A 26,823-nucleotide genomic window follows, 5' to 3' on the forward strand; every position below is an offset into this window, starting at 1 on the left:
TAAGCAAACACAGGTTTAAGTCACACAGCACAGTTACTACAGCTGGGAAAGGCAAATCCATGGTCAGCAATGGATGGGAGACACAGTGGACTACAGTTTTGACTAATACTGGAATATACTGGGGAAGCCACTGACTCCGTTTCTCAGAAAGCAGCTGCTGTGCCACCTGAACAGAGGCTATTTCCAGGAAAGAATTAAGGAAAAATTCTTTAGAACTCACTTGTGCTCTCCATAGGAGAGTGCTATGCCAGAATGTCATTCCCCTCCATAACTGCATTATGACTTCATGCACAAACCACAGACACCCGGGCTCCGAAGTGAGTGCAGCTCCATGAAGTAGGATTTATTAGGGTATTTTAATCAGACGCTGGAGAAATGTGTAAGCCTAGCCCTGTGAGTCAAGCTGTGGGGTCACCATATTGTTTGAGAAGATTCTGAGTGGATAGGCAAAATGCAAACAAAATTTCCAATGTAAGTTATAAGTGCTGTAATCAGCTTGAAAAATGAGTGTCTAATTGTTCTAACAAAGGCTTTTTTAAGCCTCATTTTGGTGCTGCCTTAAAAAAATAATCTTTGAGGTAGGCCTGTAAGAAAAATAGGTCACAAAAAGTTGAACTGGACTTGTGGTAGTATTAGGTTATGAAATTAAAGAGCCCTAGCTGAGCTATTGTGTCTATTTTTCTTTTAATTACAATGAGGACAAATTTATTGCACATTTATTTTACATGGTTAACAGCAGCAACAAAAAAATTCACTATTCTTGCAAACCCAGTTAAGTGTGGAGGGTCTTAGTAGTCGTTCTGGAGCTGTTTTATGAGTATAATCACACTAGAAATCCAAGGAAGGGCCCTGTACTGTTGTTGGAAAGATGTACATTTCACTAAATATTGACTTCTCAATCTCAGCCCTACAGTTTATATGACCCTGACTTGAATAAATGAAGTATCACATATATTTCATGTGGTAGTATAAGATATTTACAAAATGAAAAACGAAAAAAGCTCTGACATGCATGAGATCAGAGGCACTGGCCATTTAACCAACTAGCAAAAAATGAAAAATAAATTACTGCATGAGAGGCAGCTGGACAATATTCAGTTGAAACAGTCATGTGTAAGCTCCACTGTGGCACATTCTAATCCTTTCATATGGATTCTCTCCAACTTAGAATTGTTCATTGAGTGTGACAGACTGGGGGTTTAAAACTAATCCATAAATTAGTCTGTGGTCTCAAACACAACGGGTGCCATAAATGAAAATGAAAATCCTAGAACAAAATTAAATTCACAACCTTAAATACTTTTTCTTCCTCCATTGATCTGGGGTGCTCCTGCTTTACGATGGACAGATTCACTACAAGGCTACATTCTGGGGTACGTGCGAATAGGGTTTACATTTTAAAAAAAATGCACAGTGGAATAACCCAGAGAACCCAATCTACTCAGAAGCAGAGCTTAATTGTTAAGAATTTAAATTCTCCCATTCTGATTGCCATAAACTTAAATGAAAGCATACTAAGCAGTCCAGACATATTTTAATACACTTTCTCCCAGTTTATTTTCTTAACAAGTCAATAAGGAGCCAATGGGTTTTCTTAATTGAATTCCCCTTCAGTCTGTGTTATGGAGGTGCATTAAATTTAGACACTAGAGCAGGCAAGGAATTCCCCTGACAATTTCATTTCATAGTTGTGCTGAACTGGCCAATATATATTAAATATAGGTGCCTTTCTTTCTCTTAACTTACTTGAAATGTACTGAAAGCAAATATAAGTATTGGAAAATGAACCATCAAAATTTGTTTTCTTCTGGTTTCTTGGTTATTTTTCTTGTCATCTATACTTTGCTTTAATTAAACTCTCATTTCTTATGGATGGGAGAAGTAGATAGGAAGAGAACTAAAGCTAACAGGCCCAAACAGGAGAGCCATAATAAAGCAGTCTTACTTTTTAATGTCATCTCCCCTTTGAGTGAAGAAACCGTGTGCCACAGAACAGCAGGAAGGGGAGTTGATTTTTTTCTTTTTTTTGTTAAGCAATTTCAAGTTTTGTTAAAAGCTTCTTCACAATTGTTCACTCTGTGCTGCTGTGCCCCTGAGATCTTTTCATTTGCAAACCAGATGTTCTGCGAAATAATAGGAATCTGTATAGTGGTTTCATTTACCAAGGAAAACAATTGCTATATCTAATGTGTATGAATGCTGGGTGGGCTCTGAAGGGGGAAGCCATGGGCCAAGGGAGGAAAATGAAGAGGGTGTTGTGAGGGTGGGTGGGCTAGTGAGAGGAGAGAGAGGCTCTGTAAATCCAGCTGATGTCCACCTTGCATTAGATACCTGAGGGCCTGGCCTTTCCTGCCAAGTCCTTTACCTCCCACTACCGAGACTTCACTCTCTAATCCAGAGACACCTAAATTTATGATATTTTAAAATCGGCATTGTTGATAGACCTTTAGCAAGAAAGCATGTCACATCCCAATTTCCAGGATTATTTTTAAAATATAGAGTATATGATTATAAAAATTATGATAGAGAGAACTAGAAAAAAAATCTCATTTCCCTTCCCACCTCTTATCCATTTAAAGAAAATGTGGCTGCCAGGCATGGTGATGAACACTTGTAATACTAGAAATGTCATGGACTGAGGCAGGAAGATCACAAGTTTGAGCCTAGCTTGAGTAACTTTGTGAGATGCTATCTCAAAATAAAAAAAAGGCTGGGGATGAGTGTATAAAAGACCAGGTTCCAAGCTAGTATCACACACACAAAAAAAACACCCCACAAAAATATGGAATGTGATGACTTTTAATTCTACATGTGATGACATGTAGAATTCTAATTTCTTTCATTCCTCCCTAAATCAATATAAATCAAAAACTGGTTGGTTAATAGTGCTATTTGTAATAGGTTTACCATCATCAGCAAAATAAAAATGTAGATAGGACAGTATGAAAAAACTGGGCATGCACTTTCTGGGGTTAAAATCTAATATACAAAGTCATCATGTAAAAAGTGGCTCATGAGTGCTTCCTAGTGCTGTAATAATGCTCTTGTCACCAGGCAAACTGACATAACAGTAAGTATTGAATACATAATGAATGAAAAACAGTCTTAATGGAGTAGATGCCAACTTTAGAGAAAAAGGCAATCTAATAAACTTTCTAGAATGAAAGATCATATTTCCTAGCAACAAAGGCTTAATCTATGCCTAGAACATAAATATACACAAAATACAAACACACCAAAGATAGATGCTTGAAGTACTGTTGCGTCTTCATGCTTAATTTCCAAACTGCTACCCTCTTTTATCCACATTATACCCATTCTTAGACAGCAAAGACCAAAGTCCGCTTCTCCTTAGCCTTCTTTGGGACCTGCTGCTTGTGCACTGAATTACCTCAATTGCATGTCTCCTGTTGTGTTCTGAGGTGTATCATCTCTATTAATCCCATAGTAAGGGGTTCAAGGAGTTCCTTGTTTGCATGTATTATGGTTGCTCAATATTTGCTGAATGCATGCCTAAAAGCAGACCAGCTTATATTTTTTGTGCCATGCAAATAACAATAGCACAGAGTAGCAACCATCAAGCTAAGACCCTGGTGAAGCGATAGCTCTCTGTGGAGCAAAGGTCTCTATAATTTAGATGGTCACGCCATAGGTTCACAACAACCACAGGTGCACTTCTTCCCTTTGCACATAAGAACTGCAAGACTGCGCTATGGGGCTGAGTTTCCTCACTTGGCATATTCTACAAATACCAGTAGCCAACTTCTGTATTTATATGATTTAATGCACATTAACATGAAAAAAGCGTAGGATATCAGGCTGTGGAAGCCAAAATAATAACATAGGCCCGGGGGTAAGAATCATTTTCTCCAAGGTATATTGGTTTTTGAGTACTTTGACACCAATAAGAAAAGCCTTGCTATTTTCTTTTCCAGGAAACACAAAATATTTAATTGAATATGTATTTTTAAAAAGAGAACAACTCATTTAGAAATGACCTACTTCATTCTTGCAAAAGGATTTTTGTAATGTATTTCAGATTCTGGCCCTATAGCTATTCATTTCTTATTCTAAGGTGGTTTTAATTTTTTAATTTATGGCAGTCACATGTACAGTATGACCTACAGGTTGAACTCCTCCTGGCCAGAATTTTATTTTTAAGGTGCTCAGGGTGATTACCACTGATTGCTGAGTCCTTCCTATGGAACTTCTCCTCAAGCATCTAACTCAAATGCACCCAGGCAGGAACAATACAATACGCAACTAAACAAAGGTGGGAAACACGAAATGTTTTCCTAAGATGATTATGAGAAAAAAAGCTTGACTCAACTGAGAGAGAGAGAAACAGACAGACAGACAGAGAGACAGAGACTGGGAGAGAAAGGCAGAGAGGGAGAGACACAGGCTAAAGCTATCACCAAGTTCAAAACCAGGTAATTTTATGTACATCTAATATACAGAGTCAATTAAATAGGAAGAAAGTTCCAAACAAAACAATTTAAATCATACACTCTGCTCTCCCATATTATAGAGCATATCTTCATGAATGAAACTACATAGGCAAACAGACATGACAAAAATGGGAGCTTCCAAAAGCAACAGTGCAGGGCTGGGGATTTAGCTCAGTGGCAAAGCGCCTGCCTGGCAAGTGCAAGGTCGTGAGTTCGGTTCCTGGTACCGGAGAAAAACCAAAAAAAAAAAAAAACAAAAACAAAAACAAAAAAACACAAAAGCAACAGTGCAACAGGAACCTATGGTCAGAACATCACTGTACACGGGAGGTGAGAGAGACACTAAGGAATCACATGGGGAATTACATTGAAGTTCTGAATGGCTGCTGATCCAATCCTATCCTTCAAATTACTTTTATTTGCAAAGAGATTCTAATGAGGTTAATGGCTTCCTAGTTGTAAAGCTACAACTATGTTCATAAGGCAAACTGCCACTGAATATTCCTTTCAGTACTCTACATGCTGCAAAAGTCTCTCCTTAGATAGGGCTATCCTTAGACACAGAGGCCACCAGACCTGCTCCAGGTAGGGGGAAAGCAGGCAGAGTGTATTCTGATCCCCCTACCCCTGACATCCATGGTTTTGAGTGTGCAAAGCAGAGTTGGATGGGGCTTATAATTTCTCCCTTCCAAAGGTGTCCAGGATGAAGCTTTAACATGTTTTGAGGGAGTCAGATGACTTGGAACAAAATGACATTCTGCCTTCCTAACAAGGGGAACAATTCGATTATACCAGTTATAGAAGATAAAAGATAACACTGGAACAATTCCTTTCAGAGAAATCAGAAATCAACTATGACCTTTTGAGTTTAAAAATATTTTTCTATTGCATTTGTACATTCTTCTGGTAATGAAACTCTGACCTGGGGAATGGGTTTCAGTTATTGCATTTGACTGGGAGAAAAGAAATAAATGACTGTGGGCTTTATGTTTTTTTTCTTTAAGGCTCTGGCTTTATGTTACTGTCACTGGATTTGGCTGTTGAAGCTTTTAAGGCTAATGGTGGCTGTAATGTACCAAACCGTGTAAGAGGAGTGGAAATTAATTTAGCTATCCATTTGTCAGGATTCAGTCTGGAAGATTTTTTAGGAACCAATCTAAATCTAGGGGATAGCCTGGACCTTCAAAATGGGACACACAATCATTCAGCTCCATAACCTTTAGTCTGTTTGAAGAAAGGAGCAAATGTTAACACTCTACAAGTGTACTTTCTGGGCAAGATAAATATATATAAGACTGCTTGTTAAGATACAGTAATCCTGGAAGATCACATCCATTAAGGCAACAGATTCCACAATATTGTTTTAGTAGCAATTTCAGTTTAACTACTCTTGGGTGTGCCAGTGAGAATCTGGACATTCATTACCACAAATGCATCTGGTGTGCAGAGAGAATTCAACTGCTAACATCAAGAGGCTAAAGTGCATCTATGAGATCATCTTATATTACCTAGAGCTGAGGCCAGCAGCAGAGAGACAGAAGCAAAGACAAGTTCCTATTAAAGGCACCTCTGATGTGGACAGAAATACAGCATTGTTTATTTTCAAAATTTCCTCTCAAATGGAGTCTCTGCAGTTGGAACTGTGATAACAGTGAGTTGTAGATGCTTGAGGACCCAAGATTAGCTTTCGGCTGAAGTGAAGGATTAAGAGCCATGAGCAGAAGCGACTCTGCTGACTTGCTGAGATTGATTGGAAGGGGGGTGAAGTTCCGGGAACATTAAAGGTCTTAAAAACAAAAGTCTATGTTAGTGAGAAGGGCAGCCACAAATGAAAAGCACTGTTCTATTGTAAAGAGAACTGTGTTTACACTCAGAGTGCGTAAGGCCTTGACTGCCTTAAAAATGTAAACCTGGACACCTGGATGAAACCGTCCAGCATGTTGGGTCACACCAGGGCAGCTTCTGCAAAGACAGATAGACTGCTGGTCTGTTTCTAGGGCTGACATACGCAGGGCAGGGGAGAATGAGGTGAAGTCACTGGCACAGATATCCATAGGAAACTACACCTCAACCTGGTAATGAGAGAATACACGCAGTGTCCCAACTAGGTAAGAGATAAGGCATCCTAATGGGGAAAGACTGAGTTCTAAGTGTGCAAAGCTGGCAGCACAGTTGCTGCGGAAGCCCCAGTTAGGAAGAAGCATCGTTGGTATGACAGAGAAAATGTGAGGAATTCCATTCATTGGGCCAATAAACTCAGTTTACTTAAGAAGCAGAAAGAGCTAACGAAGTAAAGCAGAGACACACACAGACAGGAATTAGGAAGCCAATTCTCTAGGTGGAACGGAGTTTAGAGTAAGGCACACACACAAAAACCAATTGATGGATTTTCAGAAGTTTTAAAATTCAGGGTCGACTCTAATACTTTGTGGCCAATATTTAGAAAAATCCTCAAGAGTGGACAATTTAAGGATTCTCTCTCCTCTTTTCCACTGGAATAGTTTGACAAGTGAAAAAAGCTCAATGTAGACAATCTGTTATGTTTCATCCAACGATGAGGTGTCTTCTTTCACTGAACACTTCGTATTCTATCAACTCTGTCTCTCCAACTCTTACATAGAAAATGCCCTCAGAAAAGTCAGTGTGGCCCCAGAGGCAACACGTTAGGGCAGCTGCCACATCCTGGGGACTAAAGAGGAGCTGAGCAGGAAGAGTGATGTGTGAGAGAGCTGGTGTGCACAGAGAAGTCCAGTGACGATCGAACACTAGGACACGTAGGGGGAGAGACTCGGTAGTCTGGTCACATACCAGATTGAAGTGGGCAACTTACTTTCATTTCAAGAGATTTTTTCCTTCCCCTTACAGAACAATTATGCCTCCATGGCGTTGGGGTGGATTCCTGTAAACAGCAGCTGGGGAAGGCCTTCTCCAAGGAAATCCTGCATGTCATATAGGCATGGTGCAGTCACAAGCTGCCCTACCTTGGTAGGCAGAAGAAGCCCACAACTTCCAGACAAGCAACACTAAGCCCTATGAGGGAACCGGGCGAGGGAGGGAGGGCATACTACCCGCCTTGGGGATTGTCAAAAATGAGACCTAGTGAGACTCATTTTGAATAAGAGTTTCAGACAGTCACAGAGTTGGAACCAGTGCAGCAGGGTACCTAGTGCCCAGCATGGAAAAGACAGCGACTCCCTGTGATCTCCTGTGAGTGCCAAGGGCACAGAAACTGGCAGCAACACTTAGCAGGAGCTCTCCCAAGCAGGCTGGTTGACTGTACACTCAGGAGTGTGGCCCAAGTAGGTATGTGAAAGTTAGGTGTGTGGATTTTCTTCATGTGGATTAAGATGAAATTAAGACAAAGGCATGATCCAAAGCCACTATACTTACCATTTCATCAATTGTGGCTAAGCAGAAGCTACTGGTGGACTGTCTAGTAGCCAGGTTGCCATTTTCCTAGGGTTTTGCTTTGAATAGTGATGCTTAAAAGAATTCCCTTATGAATAGGCTGTAAAAGATGTGATCTACTGTTAAATGCTTGGATGTTAAAAGATTTTCTGAGGTCCTCAAGATTTAATTTAAGAATATAGTATCTAATGTCTTGGGAGTTCCAAAATAAAGGAAGAGTTAAATTCCAAGGATTTAAAGGGAGCTTGCTTGCTCTACATATCAGAGAGACAATATACATTCAGGACAATTTCAATGGTAATGAAGGTACCATACCTGTGATGATGGTAAGGATGGTGGTGGTGGTGGTGGTGGTGGTGGTGGTGGTTGTTGTGGGAGGGATAGTTGTGGGGGGATCTGGATAAAAAAAAAAAGGAAAATCAAACCCACAATGCTGAACACAACAATGATCAGTAATGACAAAACAAAAGCACGAAGACATTGAGATGTTTGTTTGATGACTTTCCCCTTTAACACCAAAAGGTCTTTCCCGTCAAAGATTTAGGTCTTGTAATTATATCCCAAAGTCTTAGGTGGAAGAGCTAAGAAAAGAAGAAAAGAGATTTCTCATTAATGAAGTGAATTAGGGACAAGGAGGTGGGAAATAGAGAACGGAGGAAAAATCTAAGCCTATGACATTCTCCATTCCCACCGGATTTTAAAGGTGAGGCTAAGTCAGCTCAGTGCTAGGGGGGTACAATGGCTGTCATTTCATTTGTACTTTCACAGATGGGAGGAAAGAGAAGAAAGTACTGCTCCATTTAAAGGACTCATATTAGCCAAGGATGAGTGTACCCACGTACACTTGCTCTCTACGACTGCTAACTTCATTATTTACCATCAATACATCCCAGCAGGAAGTAAAACTACTTCTGTACTCATAATAAACACAAAGAAGAGAGAATGTCACCACTAAATATCAAGTTCCAGGCATGCGAGATTTTACTGAGATTTTATTTTTTGAAAGTCAATAAATTTTACAACATATAAATATTAATAAGTTGTCTTTGCTCCTGTTAAAAGCTTGACCTAACTGGACTACAATGATAAAACCGAAAGAACATTTTCTATCTTGTAAACAAGAGAGCTAAATATAAATGAGGTTTGACCCTCAAAGCCAGGAACCCGATGGGGAACCCTCTGTCTGATATTTGATAGACTGTATAGTCTTCTATGATTGCAAAAATGATTTTGGGCTGAGGGAAGGGCAAATATGAAAGAGAAAAAAATTCTAAGCCCAAATGATCAAACTGAATGTGTTAAATTGTCAGCAAGACTTTGAACTAAGCAATCATTCTGCTATAATAGAGCATAAGACGATTTGAAGGCTTTTGATTTTAAATTTTATCTAAAGCACATCAACTTTTTCTCCCTGACACATCTGGTGTCCTTTTATCTTCAAGTGAGCTCTCGGATTGTCTAATTAATACATCAAAACTTTAATTATATATTGTACCTTTACTGAGTTTTGCACAACTTCCTGAAAGTTTATGAAACCACTGTTTGGTGCCTGGTTGCCAGGTCTGCATAAAATAATTCCTACCACCGATCAACAATCCAAGATTTTAATTTCCCTCAAAAACAGCTTTTTTCATACAAACATACTTGTACAAATTTGATAAACAAGAATCAATAGCAAACAGTTCTGTTTTATGGGAGACTTTGCTCCCTGAAGCTGGGGACATAGGCAAACTGCATTATTGTTTAACGCAGCCTGACACGAGTCCCAAGAGGATTGGATTTAAAACAAAAACAAACCTCATTCTCTTCCAAGAAGTAGAAATGATTAAATTAATAATTTAGAACTACCTTTTACAAAAAGAACAGGGTGTGGAATATTGTGATTCAGGTACTGTGCTGCCCTGCTCCTTGGTACCTTTTACTGGAGGCCACAGCCAGAGAATTATTTTCTGTCCTGGCAACTCATTTGGATGCGCTGTACCTGCTCCAGGTGCTGGTGCAGAGGTGAACCAAGTGCACTGACCTAAGGCATCTTGCTCCTCCCCTGAATAAAAGAATTATGCCCAGAGGGTTGTCTTTTGCCCAGCATGAGGGCAGTTAATGTAGTTTTTCTGTTTTGCTTCAATTACAGAATTTCCATTAAAAAGAACATGTATATTTGGAGTTTCCTTGTATAAACTAACTGATTTCAACTGTGGTATTCTCTTGACATACCACAGTGCTATTTCTGTACCTGTTTCTAATAGCACTGACACAAAATGTGTGCTGTCCACACTACAATGAAAATGGACCTAAGTATGAACTGACAATAGGAGTATGTGCCAGAGGTGGCTAAGAATACCAAGGGCACAGATTTCAGAGAGGGGTCACCAGTTCCTCTCATTATGTGAGAAATCACATACTTTTTAATTATCTTCACCATTACTGGGGCAAATGTTGTCCTTCATATCTAGCTCAAGAAATCTGAACAAATTAAATGCCAATACCAGGTAACAACTCCATGCTGAGATCGAAAAGAGCAAAACAAGACTATTATTTAAGAAACAGAGTTGAAATTAACAAAATCACTGGGGCTCAGGCACTAAACTGGATCTTTTAAAGTAGAGAAGTTACTTCCAGGGAATTTTACATTCCAGAAGTAGAACAACTTTTAGTTCACAAATTACTTAAAAAATTGCTTTAGTATTATAATAAATCCACTTTGGAAAAAAAAAAAAGCTTGGTCACTGTATTCTCAAATTGCTAGAATATTTTATTAACAGGATAGGAATGATGCAGGTTTGGTATTCTCACCTGCCATTTCAAGTCCTACTACAAGTACAGACTGAGAGAGATGGTAGTGTACTATATCTACCAAATCCCCAGACATGTGCCAGACAGACACATGTATGTAGATGTGTTTACAATACAGGTAGGTTCCTGTATTTCTTGACTTTCATATAATGCACTGTGGCCCTGAGGGTTAATTAAAACAAAATCTTATATTGGAGGGAAATGTTACAGTGGAAGGTAGGGAAATAAGAGAATTTACAAAGATAAGACAAACTTTGCTGTGGATGTTGGAGTGCTAATATTGTATTATGGTTCTAAAACATATCTGGAAGCCTTGTATGATGTTTCTAAACTTCATTTTGTCATCTGTAAAATGAGATGCTAATGCTTACCTCATGGTGAGATTAGATGAAATCATGTACATAAAATTGTCACGATAGAGCACAGTATGAAGTGAGCACTGGACAGAGCTGCTGTCTGTCCACCAACTCTCACAATGTTTCCTGTCTTGAAATGTAGCAATAGTAGGTACAATAAATCAAAATGGTTTCTCCAGCTAACTTACGCTTCTGAATCATGAAACTTATAAAAGACTGGTGGAAATTTGTCACTGCTCTTTAAAATCTGCAGTTTATGAAAAGCCCTGGGCTCAGAGTCTATCCAGCAGGGCAAAAGCAATGTACAAGACTCCCATGAGGCCCAGACCTCAGGTGAGGAGGGTCCCATGCAAAAGCAAGGGGAAGAATTTATCTTCCACCCCGGCTGAATAATCTGGGGATGAGAGATGGTTCTGCCTGTTGTCTGCTGAAAAGCAGACATGCTGTATTCCCTGCTCACTTATGCGGAGGAGCTGTGCCTTTCACATGGATTTCCTTAACTTCTGGGGAGAATTAATGTTGCTATGTGTGGACCACTGACGATATGGGGCAGTGTGCAAAGAAAACATGCTCCACAAGTCTACAAATACATGACCTTTTAATTTTGCATTATGCTGGGGGAAGAAAGCCCCTCAAGTATAGATTAAAAAGTGTATTTTAATATCCATGTAGAGTTGGTGTAAAGCATGCTTTTATTTGAGAAAACTGACACTCCCATTTTTCTCCATAAGGGAAAGTGTCCAGGTTTTAAGGTATCATGGTGTATAATTTATGTGTGCCTATGCATATATTCACATACACTTACACTTGGATTATTTACACAGCCAATGTGAAGAAATGCCCCTTATCCCCACATTCATGTATTGATGGCACTGAAATTTTGATGCTTCTGGTTTATTCATTCTATGTCAAGTTAGTTCATGATTATTTTCCTTGGTATAAAACTAACAGATTTTAACTAGACAAAAGAGACTCGATTTGACATCATAAGACTATCGAGGGAGTACACTCCTCAACTAAATAGAAATTATTCACTATATACAAAGTCAACAGTAAGACAGTAAGCAGAAATGCCTATCAAATAGTAGATGCTCAGTAAATATTGATTACAGACTGAAATGCATGATGATATACTTTAATGATCCTGTAAAAAAACACTGAATAAGAAAATAAGACACATTTACATAAAGGCATGTGCATCCAAAGCAGAAGCTCTAGGTGGTCTAGGTAGCTACCAAGGACCTTGTATTTGCTCCAAGTATATAGTTATTGGCTTGCAACGTCTTCTGGAATTTAATAGCTTCATGCTGAAAATAGGATAGTTCTGCTCATCAAAGCAAGAGAAAGGCTAGTCCAGGCATCACAGGAAAATACCACTGGGAATAAACTTTCTGAGCTGAAAGCCACTAATTGGTAAGGTTGAATTTTGCAGTCATTACTTCTAACATAATCTCCATGACTTGTGCCTGAGGACACAGCTTTCCTACTCAGCATGACCAGGGACTGATGTAGTGGGAAATCCCCACGATTTAGAGGGAGAGAAGAGCAGATACTGGCAACCAGGGTGGAGACACTGGGGTCCACCGCGGGCCAGGCTTCTTTAAGTTCTTGAAGGAAACCAACCGGCTTTTGATTTTTGCAACTTAACCAAAAGCTTGGGGAGCAAATCCCAAGTAGCAGCTACCGCGAATGAGTCAGGTAGAGGAGTGTTTTATCTGCTCACGTACCGTATACATACAGCATATAATCCGAATGAGCTTTCCCCACTGTGTTTGAAGCCTCACAGCGGTATGTACCATTATCTGTTTTGTTTAGGTTATTGATGAACAGGTTGGGCCCCGACAGTACAGCGTGTTGAGGCATTTCATCATCCACTCTCACCCAAGTTACCATCACAGGCCTGCAGAGGAAAAGAGAGAACAACCAGCCACATTATTATTTCTCATTAGGATATCTGCATCCAACTTCTCACCCACACATTCAGTGAATCACATGCAGGGTGATACAATTAAAGAGGACCTACTGGAGATATTTTAAGTTCACAGAATTACAAGCATGCTTTCTCCAAAAATCTGTCTGAAATATTATTTAAAAAAAAAACAAAACATGACCAGGTGTTGAGAAACCTCAACCCATCACAAGCAAGAGTCTTGTTATTTCTAATTCATCTTCAACAAGTCAGCAAATAAACCAATGGGCCTTACATTTATGCCCTGCTGGGTGGCTTCACAGCAATTTAGGTGGGACGAACTTATCCACTGTTAATCATGTCATTGATTAGAAAAATCAAATCAAGTTCTTGGCTAGTGATACATGCACTAATTTAATAGTTACTAACACACCAAGACTGAACAGCACTTTCTTTTGGCCTTTGCTAGTTCAGAAACTACCTGTAATGCAGGAAGGATACAATCATTTCCTCTCCCTTAACCACTCCCCATAACCTGCCTCTCCTCACCCACAATGCACTTTGATACCCTGGTCCATCTATCTACCGCTTGTCCACGGCTCTCAGGTTAATTACTGCAGTGCATATTTCTACATGGACCCCTTAGTTCCTGCAAGAGAAGTGGCTCATCAGAGCTAAGTTTATTTCAGTGACTGAAAGTACCACATTTGTATCCATTAGAAAAAAGCACATTTTGAAAGACGCTCCAGAGCTCCAAACACACTCCTATCAGGAGGGATCTTTCAAACTTGTAGGATTTGAAAACTTCTGCCCTTCAAGGCATCCCCCCCAACCTTCTATAAAATCTAAGAGTGTGCTTGAAAACTTTTATTCCTCATCATGTGTAAGACAGAACCCAGAACCTTGTGCATATTAGGCAAGTGCTGTACCACTGAGCCATGCCCTGAGCCCAAAAGTTTAATTTTAAAATAAGGACAAGAGAGATTCGAGTGCAAAAGTGACCCTCTTTCAGCTCTTAGCCACTATCTCTAATAGCAGTGACATGACAAGGGACCCATGCTTAATGATGAACAGATCCTCAAGTTAGCCCTGTCAAGTAGCATTCCGATTCTCAAATGCAATGTGAAGTTACAGTTTTTCTTTAATTACACATGGGTTTGTCATCACAACCCAGTAAATTATTTAAAAATTAGTACTGCATATGTCCTCCTTGTAGGCAATGGTAAATGGTCTGCCTGGCAATCAGACCTAATGTCCTGCTGCTTGACAGCTGAAACAATCAGTGGGGGTAAGTGCTCCGAATATTCACAACATTTAATGGCAAGTTAAATTACCATTTTTATTGTATGCAATTTCTCGAGAAAATAAATAGGTAATATGCTAGAAGGGATAGCAGTCGAGTAATGCGTGCTTGCTCACACAACCATATACCCATTCCTATTTGAGAGCAACAAACAAATACCCTTTCTGGCATAAATGTCCTGAGGGAAACATGTAATTTACTGTCCCCGTGGCATGCAATTGAACACAGTACCTTCTTCAGGGGAAAAAACACAGAGACAAAATATAGGTTAGCAAGCCATACCCTGTAAATGTGGTTAATGTGGTTGAATATAGGTATTGCAAGCACCAAGAGGCCTCTGAAAATTTTTTTCCCCTTCACTGGACTGTTTTGGAGGCAAGATAAGCTGCTAATTGGGGCATAGTTCAGCTTACACATGCATACACACACACAGATCTGTATCTTTTCGCAGTGCTCAAAAGTGAAAAAAATTGCTCTGGCAAAGCTTGAAGTACTCAGAACCAAAGAACTTGGGAACACCAAAGAAGAAGCAAGACAAAATCCACTTTCTGCCTCGCAAAGGTCGTCTTTAGGACTGCTAATGGTTACACAAAGGGAAGCCTATTCCAGCCTGTGGAGAGGTAAGCACAGAAACAAGGAGGGGTGAAATGTGAACAAAAGACCTGACCACTGCCAGGCCTTCCTTTTTTGCTTTGTGCTTAGGGCATAGGTCATCTCTTAGCTATCATGGGAGAACACTTTCCAAAGGGTTTTCAGAAAGTTTTGTTACTTGACGGTACAAGTAAGCAAAACTCTGAGTTAAAAAAAAAAAATCATGCCACAGGGACAGCAGAGGGAGCCCAATGCTGTTTTTTTGTTGGGTATCACTACAACTCTGAGTGTCCTTAATCCTAACATTGACCTGTTCTTTGGATACCAAGGATAGTTTTTACCCCTAAGAGAGTTAAAAAAAAACCTCTTACAATATTTACTTGACAGACATAAGATCCTCAAATCTCAAAAGTAAATGGAAAAATATTTAATGTGGCTAAAAAAGCCCACATTTAGTGGTGATATATATAGTTCCCCTAATTCACTGTACATCATTTAGTAGGAGGGTAAGTACTTTTCAATAACTTTCAATAAAATGAATCTTAGTTCTTTTTCTCTTGTGCAGTGGCATATAAATCCTCTTTCAGAAAGGTTCCTGAATTTGTATTTACTAAAGAAATATTTCTCAAAGTCACGTGTGACACTTTTGAGTGAAGGAGATGCACAATTAAAGGTAGGGCAAATCTATTTGCCTAGGGCTATTCCTAAACATAGCAGCGTACTGTGAGTCTGGAAGCTAGCTTTCCAGCACCTTGGACATTCATACAGGAGGTAGCAGACATATCATTAGATTGTGGGCACGCTAAAAATTCATTAGGATTATATTTTGTGCAAGGGAAAATCACCCTGACAATCATGCTGATGATAATAAAATTGAATTAGCTGAGATCTCAATCTTTGCTGGCATTTCTCTCCCAGTCCTGACCATTAGGAATCAGATATTTCTCCGCACCGCCAATTGAGTGTTCTTTGTTTTCCACAAAATCTTTTGTCCTTTAGAGCAGAAGCAGGTGACAGTGAGTTGTGAATTCACATCTTTGTGTTGCGACATTTACTGCTCATGACCCTCTGCCAACTTTGGCCTTCAGGACTTACTGGGGCTTCCCGATGGCTTCACATGTTAACTCAAGCGAGTCCCCTTCACGGGTTAGGCCTTGCAGAGGATAAGTCATCTGAATATGCACTTGAGGCTTATCTGTGTGACAACAACACAAAGCATAATGTTTAGCAAATGATACCATCAGGCAAATCACACTTGCATGCTGCCAGAAGCCCCACACTACCAGCACTCACTCTCTCCCCATCCTCATGCCTTCAGTTCCATCCTCCTAATTAGTTAGTAATCCTGGCATTTACTCAAATTAAATTGACTAATAACTCTAAGGAGTGAATCACAAATAGATAAGAGATTCATAAGCCAACTGTGCCGCATCAAACATTTCCTGTGAAATACATTTTGTTACATTGAAGTTTATCTCCAGACTCACTCAAGCTAAAGGAAACTCATTTGCCTTCATGCTGAGGTGAAGCCACAGATATTTGTGATGCTCAGAATTGATACATTTTATAATATATCATATATTACTATGTGACAATATGTTGTGACACTGCATATTAATGAGTTTGCCTCTTCTATCCTCTTGTGTTCAGATGGAAAAGGCAGAAGTTCTGAATGAACTCCACTCAAAGAGCTTTACAAAGAAAAGAACTGGATGGTTTGGGTGGCTCCCAATGAAGCTGAGATATCTCAGCATAAATAGAAAAGAGGAAGGGAAACTGACATTTACCTAGAGCCTATTTTTATAGGATGAGAACTCCGGTACCCACGGGATGAAATAACTAGCTCAAGGTCATACGGAGACACAGAGATGTACTAACTAGAGACAGCCCTATGGAAGGTATACTGGGGTACTTCCCAATGACAAGCCATAATTAAAGCCGAGATATAGATACTTTATTTATTTATTTTTTTGGTCTTTTTGAGACAGGGTCTCGCTATGCAGTTCAGTATAGATAGATTCTTAATGTAGTAAAGTACTTAAGAAAGCGATGTAAATATGCTTATTTCCACGAGCTACTTAAAGATGGGCTTGTGAGCATATGGCATAAATGAGAAGGGATAATGTGGGGAACAGGGAGAGAAGCTGAAGAAGTTAGAATCCACATGGATAGACACGCAAATACATGTACAAATAAAATGTGAATGTGATTAGGTTGTTTTTTTTTTTCTATGCTGACCCAGCAAGCCACTAATTCCTAAATCAGTTTTCGCATTTAATTCTGTGCCACTGTAAATGTATATTTTTGGAAATGTACCCAAGAGTAATAAGTATGAGAGGGCAAGACATCAGTTGGCTCAAAGGTCAAAACAATTACCATAGTTTTACTTTCTCAGACAATCACACCACCTAAACAACAGCCCCTTGGCCTTTTACAAGCCCAGTCAGCTCATTAACATTCATTCTATGGAAAAAGGGGGAAGGCAGAAATATGGCTGGGCTCTGACAACCTCACTCTGTCCATAGTTATGTAAGCTGAACAAGGAAGTCCTCTCTAGGGATGGCTGCTTCCAGGTGCATTTGTATAATCTCGGTCCTTGCATAAATCTTTCTCCCACGTTCCTGAGAAGTGTATGGTGTTCAAGACCTTTTAGGAGAGTCCCCTTGTACACCCTGTCATGTGCACTCACTGTGAATTAATAGTACTTTCTGAGAAGCTATGCCAGTTGCCAGAGAACATCAAAGTAACAAGCCCCAAAGCTCCAGCTGACCCTTGCAACACAGCTGAAACAGTTCTCTTCTTGGATTCCTTGGCAAAGAAAATGTTTAGGGACAAAATGACAAGAGGTTTCCAAATACCAATAACTGGGTTGGGGAGGTAGTCATTAAAGAACGGTGGAAATACTCGTAAAATGTAAACATGATGACTTTGAATTGGCACTGGATGCAGGGCCGAATGAGGAGCTCTTGGGTACCTCTTTTAGAACTATAGACCACATTTTTGGCTAAATATAATCACAGAGTGACATAGGTGTGTCCACTTTCGATTGTGTAAACCGCTCTCCCAATCAGTTAGTTGATGAAATCCATTTTTAAAAAGATACACAAAAATCAATGGGAGAAGGATATGATACTGCATGCACATATAACAGAAGAACTGCCACCTAAGAGTTCATACTTACTTACAAAACGGCACTAGAGTTACTGGTAAGGGGACCTCTGTCATTTTTACTTGTGAATCATTCTCACCAAGGGTAAATTTACAGCTCAAAATTTGAGCTAAGATGCAACATTTGCTTATAGGTTAGTGTGTGGTCCACAGAAGGGCTATATTTTTCATGTCCTGCTGACTTAGGCTCATTAGTTAAAGAGAGGCAGAATGCTTGCTGGCCTATGTGGAAAGTTTCCATCAGTTTTACTTTCTTCCCTTCGTGCAATTTACCAGCAAACAGAAAGGGTATATTTTTCAGTACAGAGTACTAAGTTTACATGCTCCACTTCCATTAATAATAAAGGAAGTGCTGAAAAATCTAATCTGTCCTGCCTCTTCAGTACCACTGAGTTTGTTTTGGTTAAATGCTTTTTTATGTTCCTAACGAGCTGCGTACCAGTTGTCAATCACACACATATATCAGGAGGAACAAGCTAAGGACTTGCTATACCTGGAATTTATATAAACACAATCATATGCTAGCTAACCCACACAAAATACATGGTCAGTTTTGAAACTGAATTTCCCAATTTACTTTTTTAGGTTTCTGGAGAAGTACTTGTAGATATACCTGCCACAGTTACCTTAATAGCTGAAAAAGTAAACATGAATCTTGCTTAATAGTATTATACAGAAAATGTCCCCTCTATTGACATATGAAGTATTTATGGGTATATCATAGAGCTATGGGCAGCTGAACATTCTTCATACCCTCTGAATCAAATGGAAGTCTATGTGTCAAGACCTGTCCCTGAGTGATGGAAACTTAAAAATAAATCATGTTCCCCTTCCTTTGTCCTGAAAGAGGGCCTTTAATATTCTCAACAGGTGGAATAGAAGCTCTGGGATTCCACTGATACCTTTGGAACTCAGGTATGTTAATTGTTTTGTTTGTTTTTGAGACAAGGTCTCACTATGTAGTGCAGGCTGGCCTCGAACTCTTGGTGATCTTCCTGCCTCAGCCTCCTGACTGCTGGGATTACAGACATGTGCCACCATGCCCACCAGGTATGTTACATTTTGCAAGGAAGAAGATCCTGTCTACAATGAGTATGTCAAAATATCGAACAACCCAGATAGCTAATTGAATAGCCCTAAGCTCATCACTTATATTTTAATTATGTTCATAAATCAAATGTTATAACCCACCAAATCTTTTCTGAAACAGAACCAGACTCCAAGATTTATTTTTAAGTAATGAGGTAAAGCCTAGTACATTTTCTGCGGGATCATTTTACGCCTTGGTTGGTGTTGGAAGGCACAAGGCTAAAAGCCAAATGATACTTTCTACCAAAGTGCAATAACTGTCCAGAAATCTATCGCTCAGAATAGCTTAATGTCATTATAAAATGGAACTGCTATATAAAAATAAGAAAAATAGTTAGGTCTGTGCACTTAAGGAACATTATAGTTACAGAGATGGCATCACCAACAGCCAATCAATTAGGTCGAGGGTTCTGAGGTTTTCATAACACACTGTGATTTTTAAAAACCCTATAAAAGACACTTAGCAAGACTGCTATGGCAGAGAAAATTTGTTCATTAGTCAAAGTTGCACAGAGGGTTAAATACCAGGAGGCTTTAGGTCATAGTACAGCAGCAACCAATTAAAAAAATAATATTAAAAGACATTCTGATTTGATGAGACTTTCTTTAAATGTACTTTACTCTCTCTATAAAGGGGAAAAATATAAAAGGAAACTCTTAAAGAGGTTAGAATGGCTTGCTGGCAGATTACAATTGATTTCATGCCAGTCTGACCTTGTACCATACTCTATGATATTTTCAGAAGATAAAACTCAAGATTCTGTAACCTGTATTTCAATTTCCCATGTAAATGAAAAAGCATAGTCTCCTCTTAAGAGTCCAACACTAACAGAGCAGGCCTTTGAAGATTTTAACTTTTTAAAGGTTTTATTTTATCGCTACATTTTAGATATACATAATGACAACACACATCATAGGGAATTTGTACCTGTGCATGATACACCTTGGTTCTTCTTTTCTTCCCATTTCCCTACCCTTCCTTCAACCTTCTTCTGCTCTTTATTTACAAAAGCTTTGTTTCCATTTTTTTCTATTTTTCTTTCTTGTCCCTTCTTTCCTTATCTCTTCTGTTCCCTTGTTCCCTTTCTCATTTGAACATTTCTTTCCCATTTCCCAATATCTATTATACATTTTGTCTTTTATTTACACTTTTGGTTTCTCACATCAGAGAAATCATGTGCTATTTACACATGTGTGTCCCAAGTAATTGCACTTAAGAGTGTGGACTCAAAGTACATTCATTTAGCTAGAAATATCTCAAGTTTATCCTCCTTATGGCAGAGTAGTACTCCATTGTATAAAAGAACCACATCTTCTTGATCTAGTCATTGGCTGATGTGCATTTGGAGTGTTTCCAAGATTTGGCCATTACAAACTGTGCAACTATAAACATGGGTGTATGTATATCACAGTGATATGGTGCTTTTAATTCTTTTGGGAAGAGACCAAGAAGGGGGAGAGCTAGGTCCAATGCAGCCTCTAGTTTTAGTTTTTCAAGGAACTGCCACATTAATTTCCAAAGTATCTGCACAGTCTACACTTCTACCAGCAGTGGAGAAGGATTCCGTTTTTCCCCACAGCCCCACTATTTGTTATTGGTTGATTTCTTGACAATAGCTACTTTTATGGATCGAGATGGAATCTTAGAGTTGTTTGAATTTGCATTTCTTATATGACCAGTGATGTCGAACATTTTCTAATATATTTGTTTGCCACTTCTACTTCTTCATCTAAGAAGTGCCCATTCAGTTCAGATGCCCATTTTTGGATTGGGTCTTTAAATTTGGGGTGTCAGATTTTTTGAGTTCTTTATATATTCTAGATATCAGTCCTTCTTTGGGGAACACCTGGCAATTTTTTTTCCCCCTACAACGTGGGCTGTCTCTTCACTCTGTTGGTAGTTTCCCTTACTGTGCAAAAGTTTTTTAAGATGAAATCTCAGATGTTGATTCTTTGTGGTATTTCTTGTGCTCCTGGGGTTTTGTTCATGACATCTTGGTCTGCACCAATGTCTTCAAGCAAATTCTATCTGTCTAGTCTATCTTCCACCAGATATAGTGTTTCTGTTTTAGTATTTAGATCTTTGATCCATTTTGATTTTAGTTTAGTGCATGGTGAGTGACATGGGTCACTTTAGTCTTTGGCATGTCGAAAGTCAGTTTTTCCAGCACCATTTATTAAAGAGGCTATCTTTCCTCCAGTGAAAGTGTTTGGCTTCTTTCTCAAAGATAAGATGGCTGTCCGTGTTTAGAGTTATTTCTGCATTTTATAATCTGTTCCATTGATCTTCAAGTCTTTTGTTCCATTGATCTTCAAGTCTTTTTTTGCCAGTACTATGCTATTTTTATCACAGTAGTTTTGCAGTATAATTTCAAGTCAAGGATTTTCATATTCCCTGCCTTGCCTTTGCTGCCCAGAATTGCTTTTGCTATTCTAACTCTCTTCTGATTGGTTTCAAATGAATTGTAGGATTGCTTTCTGTAATTCTATGTGGTATGCTATTGGTATTTTGATTGAAATTGCATTAAAGCTGCATGACAATTTGGGGAGTATGGGCATTTTCACTTTATTGGTTCTTCCTACCCAAAAACAAGGGATAGCTTTTCATTTTATGGTATCTTCTTGATCTCCTTTTTCAGAGTACTGAAATGTAAAGGTCTTTCTTTTCCTTCATTAGATTGATTCTCATGTATTTTCTTTCTTTCTTTTTTTTTTTTTTTTGGATGCTACTGTGAAAGGTGTTGTTTCCCTGACTTCTCTCTCAGTGAGTTTATTATTTGTTGACAGGAATGGCATAGAGTTTTGATTGCTGACTTTGTACCCAGCTACACTACTGAATTTGGTTATTAAATCTAGAAGTCTTTTGGTGGAATTTTTTGGAGTATCATATCATTGCAAATAATGATAATTTAACTTTTTCCTTTCCTCTTTTCTAATTGCTCTGGCTAATGTTATCAGAACTATATTGAGTAAGAGTGGTGACAGTGGACATCTTTGTCTTATTCCTGACTTTAGAGTGAAAACTTTAAGTTTCTGTCCATTTAGCATGATGTTGGCTGTTGGTTTTTTTTTTTATAGATGGCTTTTATCAGATTGAGATAAAGGTTTTCTATTCTAATTCTTTGTAGGTTTTTTTTTTTTAAATCATGAATGGGTATTGGACTTTGTCAAATGCTTTTTCTGCATCTATTGAGATGATCATGTGGTTTTTGTCCTTGGCTCTGTTAATACGATGTATTACACCTATTGACTTATGTATGTTGAACCATCCCTGCATCTCTGAGATGAATCCTGCTTGGTCATGGTGTATAACCTTCTTGATAATTTGCTGCTGTTTGCCAGTATCTTATTGAGGAATTTTGTGTCTATGATTACTAGGGAGATTGGCCTGTTGTTGTCATTTTTCCATGGATCGTCCTCTGGTTTGGGTATCATGGGTATTGCTTGCTTCCAGAAATGACTTTCTAGGAGTACTGCTTCCCTTCCAATTTCATTAAAGAGTTTTGAGAAGTAGCAGCATCAAGTCTTCTCTAAATTTCTTGTGGAATTCAGCAATGAATGCATCAGGCCTCAACTTTTCTTTGTTGGTAGATTTCTAACTACATCTTCAATTTCACCTACTCATATGAGTTATTTAGACTTCATAGTCTTCTTGACTCAGCTTTGGTAATTCATACGTACTTAGGAATCTGTTTATTTCTTCTGTGTTTTCCATCTTATTAGGATACACATTCTTGAAGTATGTATTGATGATCTTATGGATTTCTGCAGGATCTGTGGTAATTTTACCCTTTTCATTCCTAATTGCATAAACTTGAATCTTTTTTTCACTTTTTTGGTAAAGTTTGCTAAAAATTTGTCAATTTTATTTAATCTTTCAAAAACCAACTCTTTGATTCAATCATTCTATTGTCTTCTAAGTCTCCATTGCATCCATTTCCACTTTCATTTTTATAATTTTCTCCCTTGTACAAACTTTGGGCTTGACTTGTTCTTTTCCTAGAAGCTTGAGGTTCAACATTTCCTTGTTTATTTGAGCTTGCTCTGTTTTTCTAATATAGGAATTCACTGGTATAAATTTCACTTGTAGGATTGCTTTCACTGCATCCCATAAATTTCAGTATGTTGTATTGGCATTATCATTTAATTGTAGAAACTGTCTAATTTCATCTGTGACCCATCAAGTGTTCAGTAGAGTGTTAATTTCCATGTGTTTATGAAATTTTTGTGGTTTCTTTTGTCATTCATTGACAATTTCATTGCACTATGGTCTGACAGTATGATTGGGATAATTTCAACGTCTTTGCATTTACTTAAGCCTGTTCTATAAGCTAGTATGTGGTCTATTTTGGAGAATGTGCCATGTGCAGCTGAGAATAATGTGTATTCTGATGTGGGGTGTAACATTCTGTAGACATCTACTAAGTACATTTGCTCAAAAATTTGGTTCAGTTCTGGTATTTCATTGTTGATTTTTTGTCTAGTTGATCTGTTTGTGACAGCAGGGTACTGAGATCTCCCCATTACAACTATATTAGTGTTTATTTTGATTTTCAATGTCTGTTAATATTTGTTTTACTTGTTGGGTGCACTGGTATTTGGCACATATCTATTTATGATTGCTATCTCTTGCTCTTGGATTGTACCCTTCACAACAATAAAATGATTTTCTTTGGCTCTCCTAATCAGTCTTTGCTTGAAATCCACTTTGTCTGCAAATAGAATAACTACTCCTGCTCTTCTCCAGCTTCTTGTCACATGGAGTATTGTTTTCTACCCTTTGACTTTCTGTCTATGAATTTCTTTTTGAATTAAATGTGTTTCTTATATGTAGCATATTGTTGGGTCTTGCTTCTTGATCCATTCTGCCAGTCTTTTTTTTTTTTTGGATTGGTGAATTGAGACCATTATCATTGATGGTTTATAACAATAATGACATATACTGACTTATCCTTTCATGGTATTTTCCTGTTGCTAGTTCCACTTTCCCCGCCTCTGCTTAATTGCTTGCCTTGCCTGGTGGATTCATTCTGTTGGGATTCTAAAAGTTGTAGTCCTTTTATCTCTTTGTAGAATGTCCTTCAGAATACTTTGGAGTACTGGTTTGGTGCTCATAAATTTCTTCAGGTGCTGTTTGTCATGGAAGTATCTTATTTCTACCTCAATTTTGAAAGGTAGTTTTGTGGGGTACATCAGTCTGCTTTGCAGTTTGTTTTCTTTTAGGAGTTGAACTGACTCACTCCAAGTGCTCCTTGACCTGAGAATTTGTGTTGAGAAATCTGCTGTGATTTTGACGGGCTTTCTTTTATAGGTGATTTGTTTCTTTTCTCTAACAACTATTAATATTCTGTTCTTGTGTTTTATTTATGCATTTCTGGAATCTTGACTATTATATGCCTTTGTGTAGATTTTTTTGATCATGGATAATTGCAGTTCCATATGACTCAATTATCTGTACGACAACTTCTTTTTCCTCTCCTTGGGAAGTTTTCTGCCATTACATCTTTGAACAGGTTTTTCATGCTGTTTACTCTATCTCATGCTTTTCCACTGACTCTGACCAATTCTTTGTTATTCTTCTTTGCATCATCTAGTAGCTGTCAGATTGATTTTTCATGGCCCCTTGCTATTTCTAAGTAATCTTTCTTTTCATAATTGTTAACTGCAATCCTATCTTCTATGTCTGATATTCATTCTGTCCTCACACTGGCTCATTCTGTTGCATATACTTTCAATGGAATTTTTAATCTCCTGGATATCTGTTTCATGGAGTCCATTTCTTTCCAATGTTGGATGTACATGGCTTCCATCATTTTTCTAAGATCCTCTATTTGTTTTATCTGTATCTATTGTAGAATAACTAACACGTCTTTTGTTATGGTGACATCTCTACAGTTATCTGAGAAATTACTGGTGATAAGAATTTTTCTAGATCCTCATTCATCTGCTTTGTTACCTCCAGTGTACCACTTTAAGAGTCCAGCGGGGTGGCTTTCAAATTGTTCCACTTCTATCCCCTGGGTTTGCCTTTGCTGAGCTGGACTTCTGGGGTTGCATCTTGCTTCCATATTCTTTGCTTTTTTTTCTTTCCATTTAATTCTTGGGTTGATGCTTATAAAGTGCTTATTGTGAGTAGCTTTGTTGCTAGTATTTAGAACCCTTAGAAAATGACTACTTCTCAGACATGTCTTGCAGGTGTAGCTGGTTTTGGGGTTTTCAGTCTGTTGCAAGATCATACCTCTTTAATTTATTGGGGATGAGAAGTTGCTGCCTATTTGGCTTAGCCCCTGGTTCTCTGGCCCTGGCCTATAATATTTTTATGACCCTTAGGCAATCTCAGTCTTGGCATACCAAGAAGAACAATTGACTAGAACAATTACGGCATCTTCAGTAAAGTAGTACAATCAGCAATAACAATAGCATCAAATCAGCCTAGAAAAGGTAACTATTAATTTGTCACCTTCAACCATATGAACTAGATTTGTGGTTATTTAACAAAATCTAATACAATGTAAAAAATTGTATACAGTACAAGTCTTGTATACTGTAAAAGCCCTTAGTATGGTGATTTTACCCTCAAGGGAGAAAATTTAAAAGGGGTTAGGGGGTAAAACAGAAACAGAAGAAGAGATTTGAAGCAAGGCTAGAAGGACAAAGAGAAATTAAGCAAACTTTGGGAAACTGGTGAAGATAGGAGGGAAAGGGAGAAGCAAGAACAAGAACAGAATAGAACAAGAACAACAAAAAACTAGAAGCAATATTCACACTCATATAAAAATAAGAACAAACAATCAAGAAAAGATAAAACAACAAAACAAAAAGAAGAAAAGAAAAAAACGACTACTTTCAGGTGTGTCTCTGCAGTCAGTGGTACACACAGTGAGCAAACAAGAGTCCAGATCTGTGTTGATTAATCTCAGCAAGCCAGCTATAGCTTTACTATGGGGTAGTGGATAAGCCCAGTAAGCCTGCACCTTTAGATCCACTGAAGTTCTGGCTGGCTCCTGGCTGTGAGGCTGGAACGTGATGCTTTCAACCTGCAATAGTTCCTGTTCCTCCAGTTGGCTTGAACTTGTCTCCTTTACCTACTGTGGACTTGAACTGTGCAGCCTCACCCTGATACCTGCAGCCGCTAGATGGAGCCAGCCCACAGCTGTTCTAAGTTCTGAGCTCAGCTGGCCCCTCTCCAAGATGGCTACCAGCCAACTGCCCTTTCTTAGGGGACGTCTGAATTTGAATAACCCACCAGCCATTGCAATCCCCTGAATCCACTGTTCTACTCCACTGCTGTGTTTCTCCATGGAGGCCTCTGGGTTGCCAGTAGTCACCACAAGTCTGCAAGTGCAAGGCATCCCTCCCACACAGTGAGTCAGGGCTCAGGGAGAAAGTGCTGCTCGTCACTTCCTTCTTCACTGAAGTCTCTTTCTTCACTCTCCCTGTGAGCTTCAGTTCTTGCTTCAGATTCCTCCCGGGTCCTGGGGACACACTTCCTTCCTTTTTCTCTTCATTGAGTTGCTATATCCCAGCATCTGGACACTGAAACTCAAGAGAGGTTCTGTCTCTGCTGTTCACCACTGCTCCATCTTCTTGGAAGTTGAAGGTTTTAACTTTTTAAAAGAGGTATTTTGCAGTTTGCTCATGACTGGGACTGTCAGCCTTCCCATGAGGCACAGAGGAGAAGAGCTGAGGCAAGGGGAATGTTGTCCTGACATTCTGTCAGGAGCTGTAATATTCCAGGGGTACTTTGACACCTTC

The 26,823-nt window shown here is 38.8% G+C and overlaps 1 protein-coding gene across 6 annotated transcripts in view; it reads right to left on the minus strand.

Moving 5' to 3' along the window:
* The window catches only part of Cadm1 (cell adhesion molecule 1), a 331,682-nt gene that overhangs the window by 26,642 nt on the left and 278,217 nt on the right, over positions 1-26,823 (minus strand). For 3 of the 6 annotated variants that reach the window (XM_005378170.2, XM_005378173.2, XM_005378171.2), the window contains exons 6-8: positions 15,907-16,006; positions 12,736-12,908; positions 8,175-8,255 (exon numbers count right to left, since the gene is read on the minus strand). In XM_005378170.2, coding sequence (XP_005378227.1) covers positions 8,175-8,255; positions 12,736-12,908; positions 15,907-16,006 — 354 coding nt within the window. The remainder of the gene's footprint in view (positions 1-8,174; positions 8,256-12,735; positions 12,909-15,906; positions 16,007-26,823) is intronic. The other 3 variants (XM_005378172.2, XM_005378174.2, XM_005378175.2) reach the window with 1 other exon arrangement.

Source organism: Chinchilla lanigera, unplaced genomic scaffold (assembly GCF_000276665.1).
Source record: "Chinchilla lanigera isolate Chin_1 unplaced genomic scaffold, ChiLan1.0 scaffold00011, whole genome shotgun sequence".
Classification (NCBI taxonomy): domain Eukaryota; kingdom Metazoa; phylum Chordata; class Mammalia; order Rodentia; family Chinchillidae; genus Chinchilla; species Chinchilla lanigera.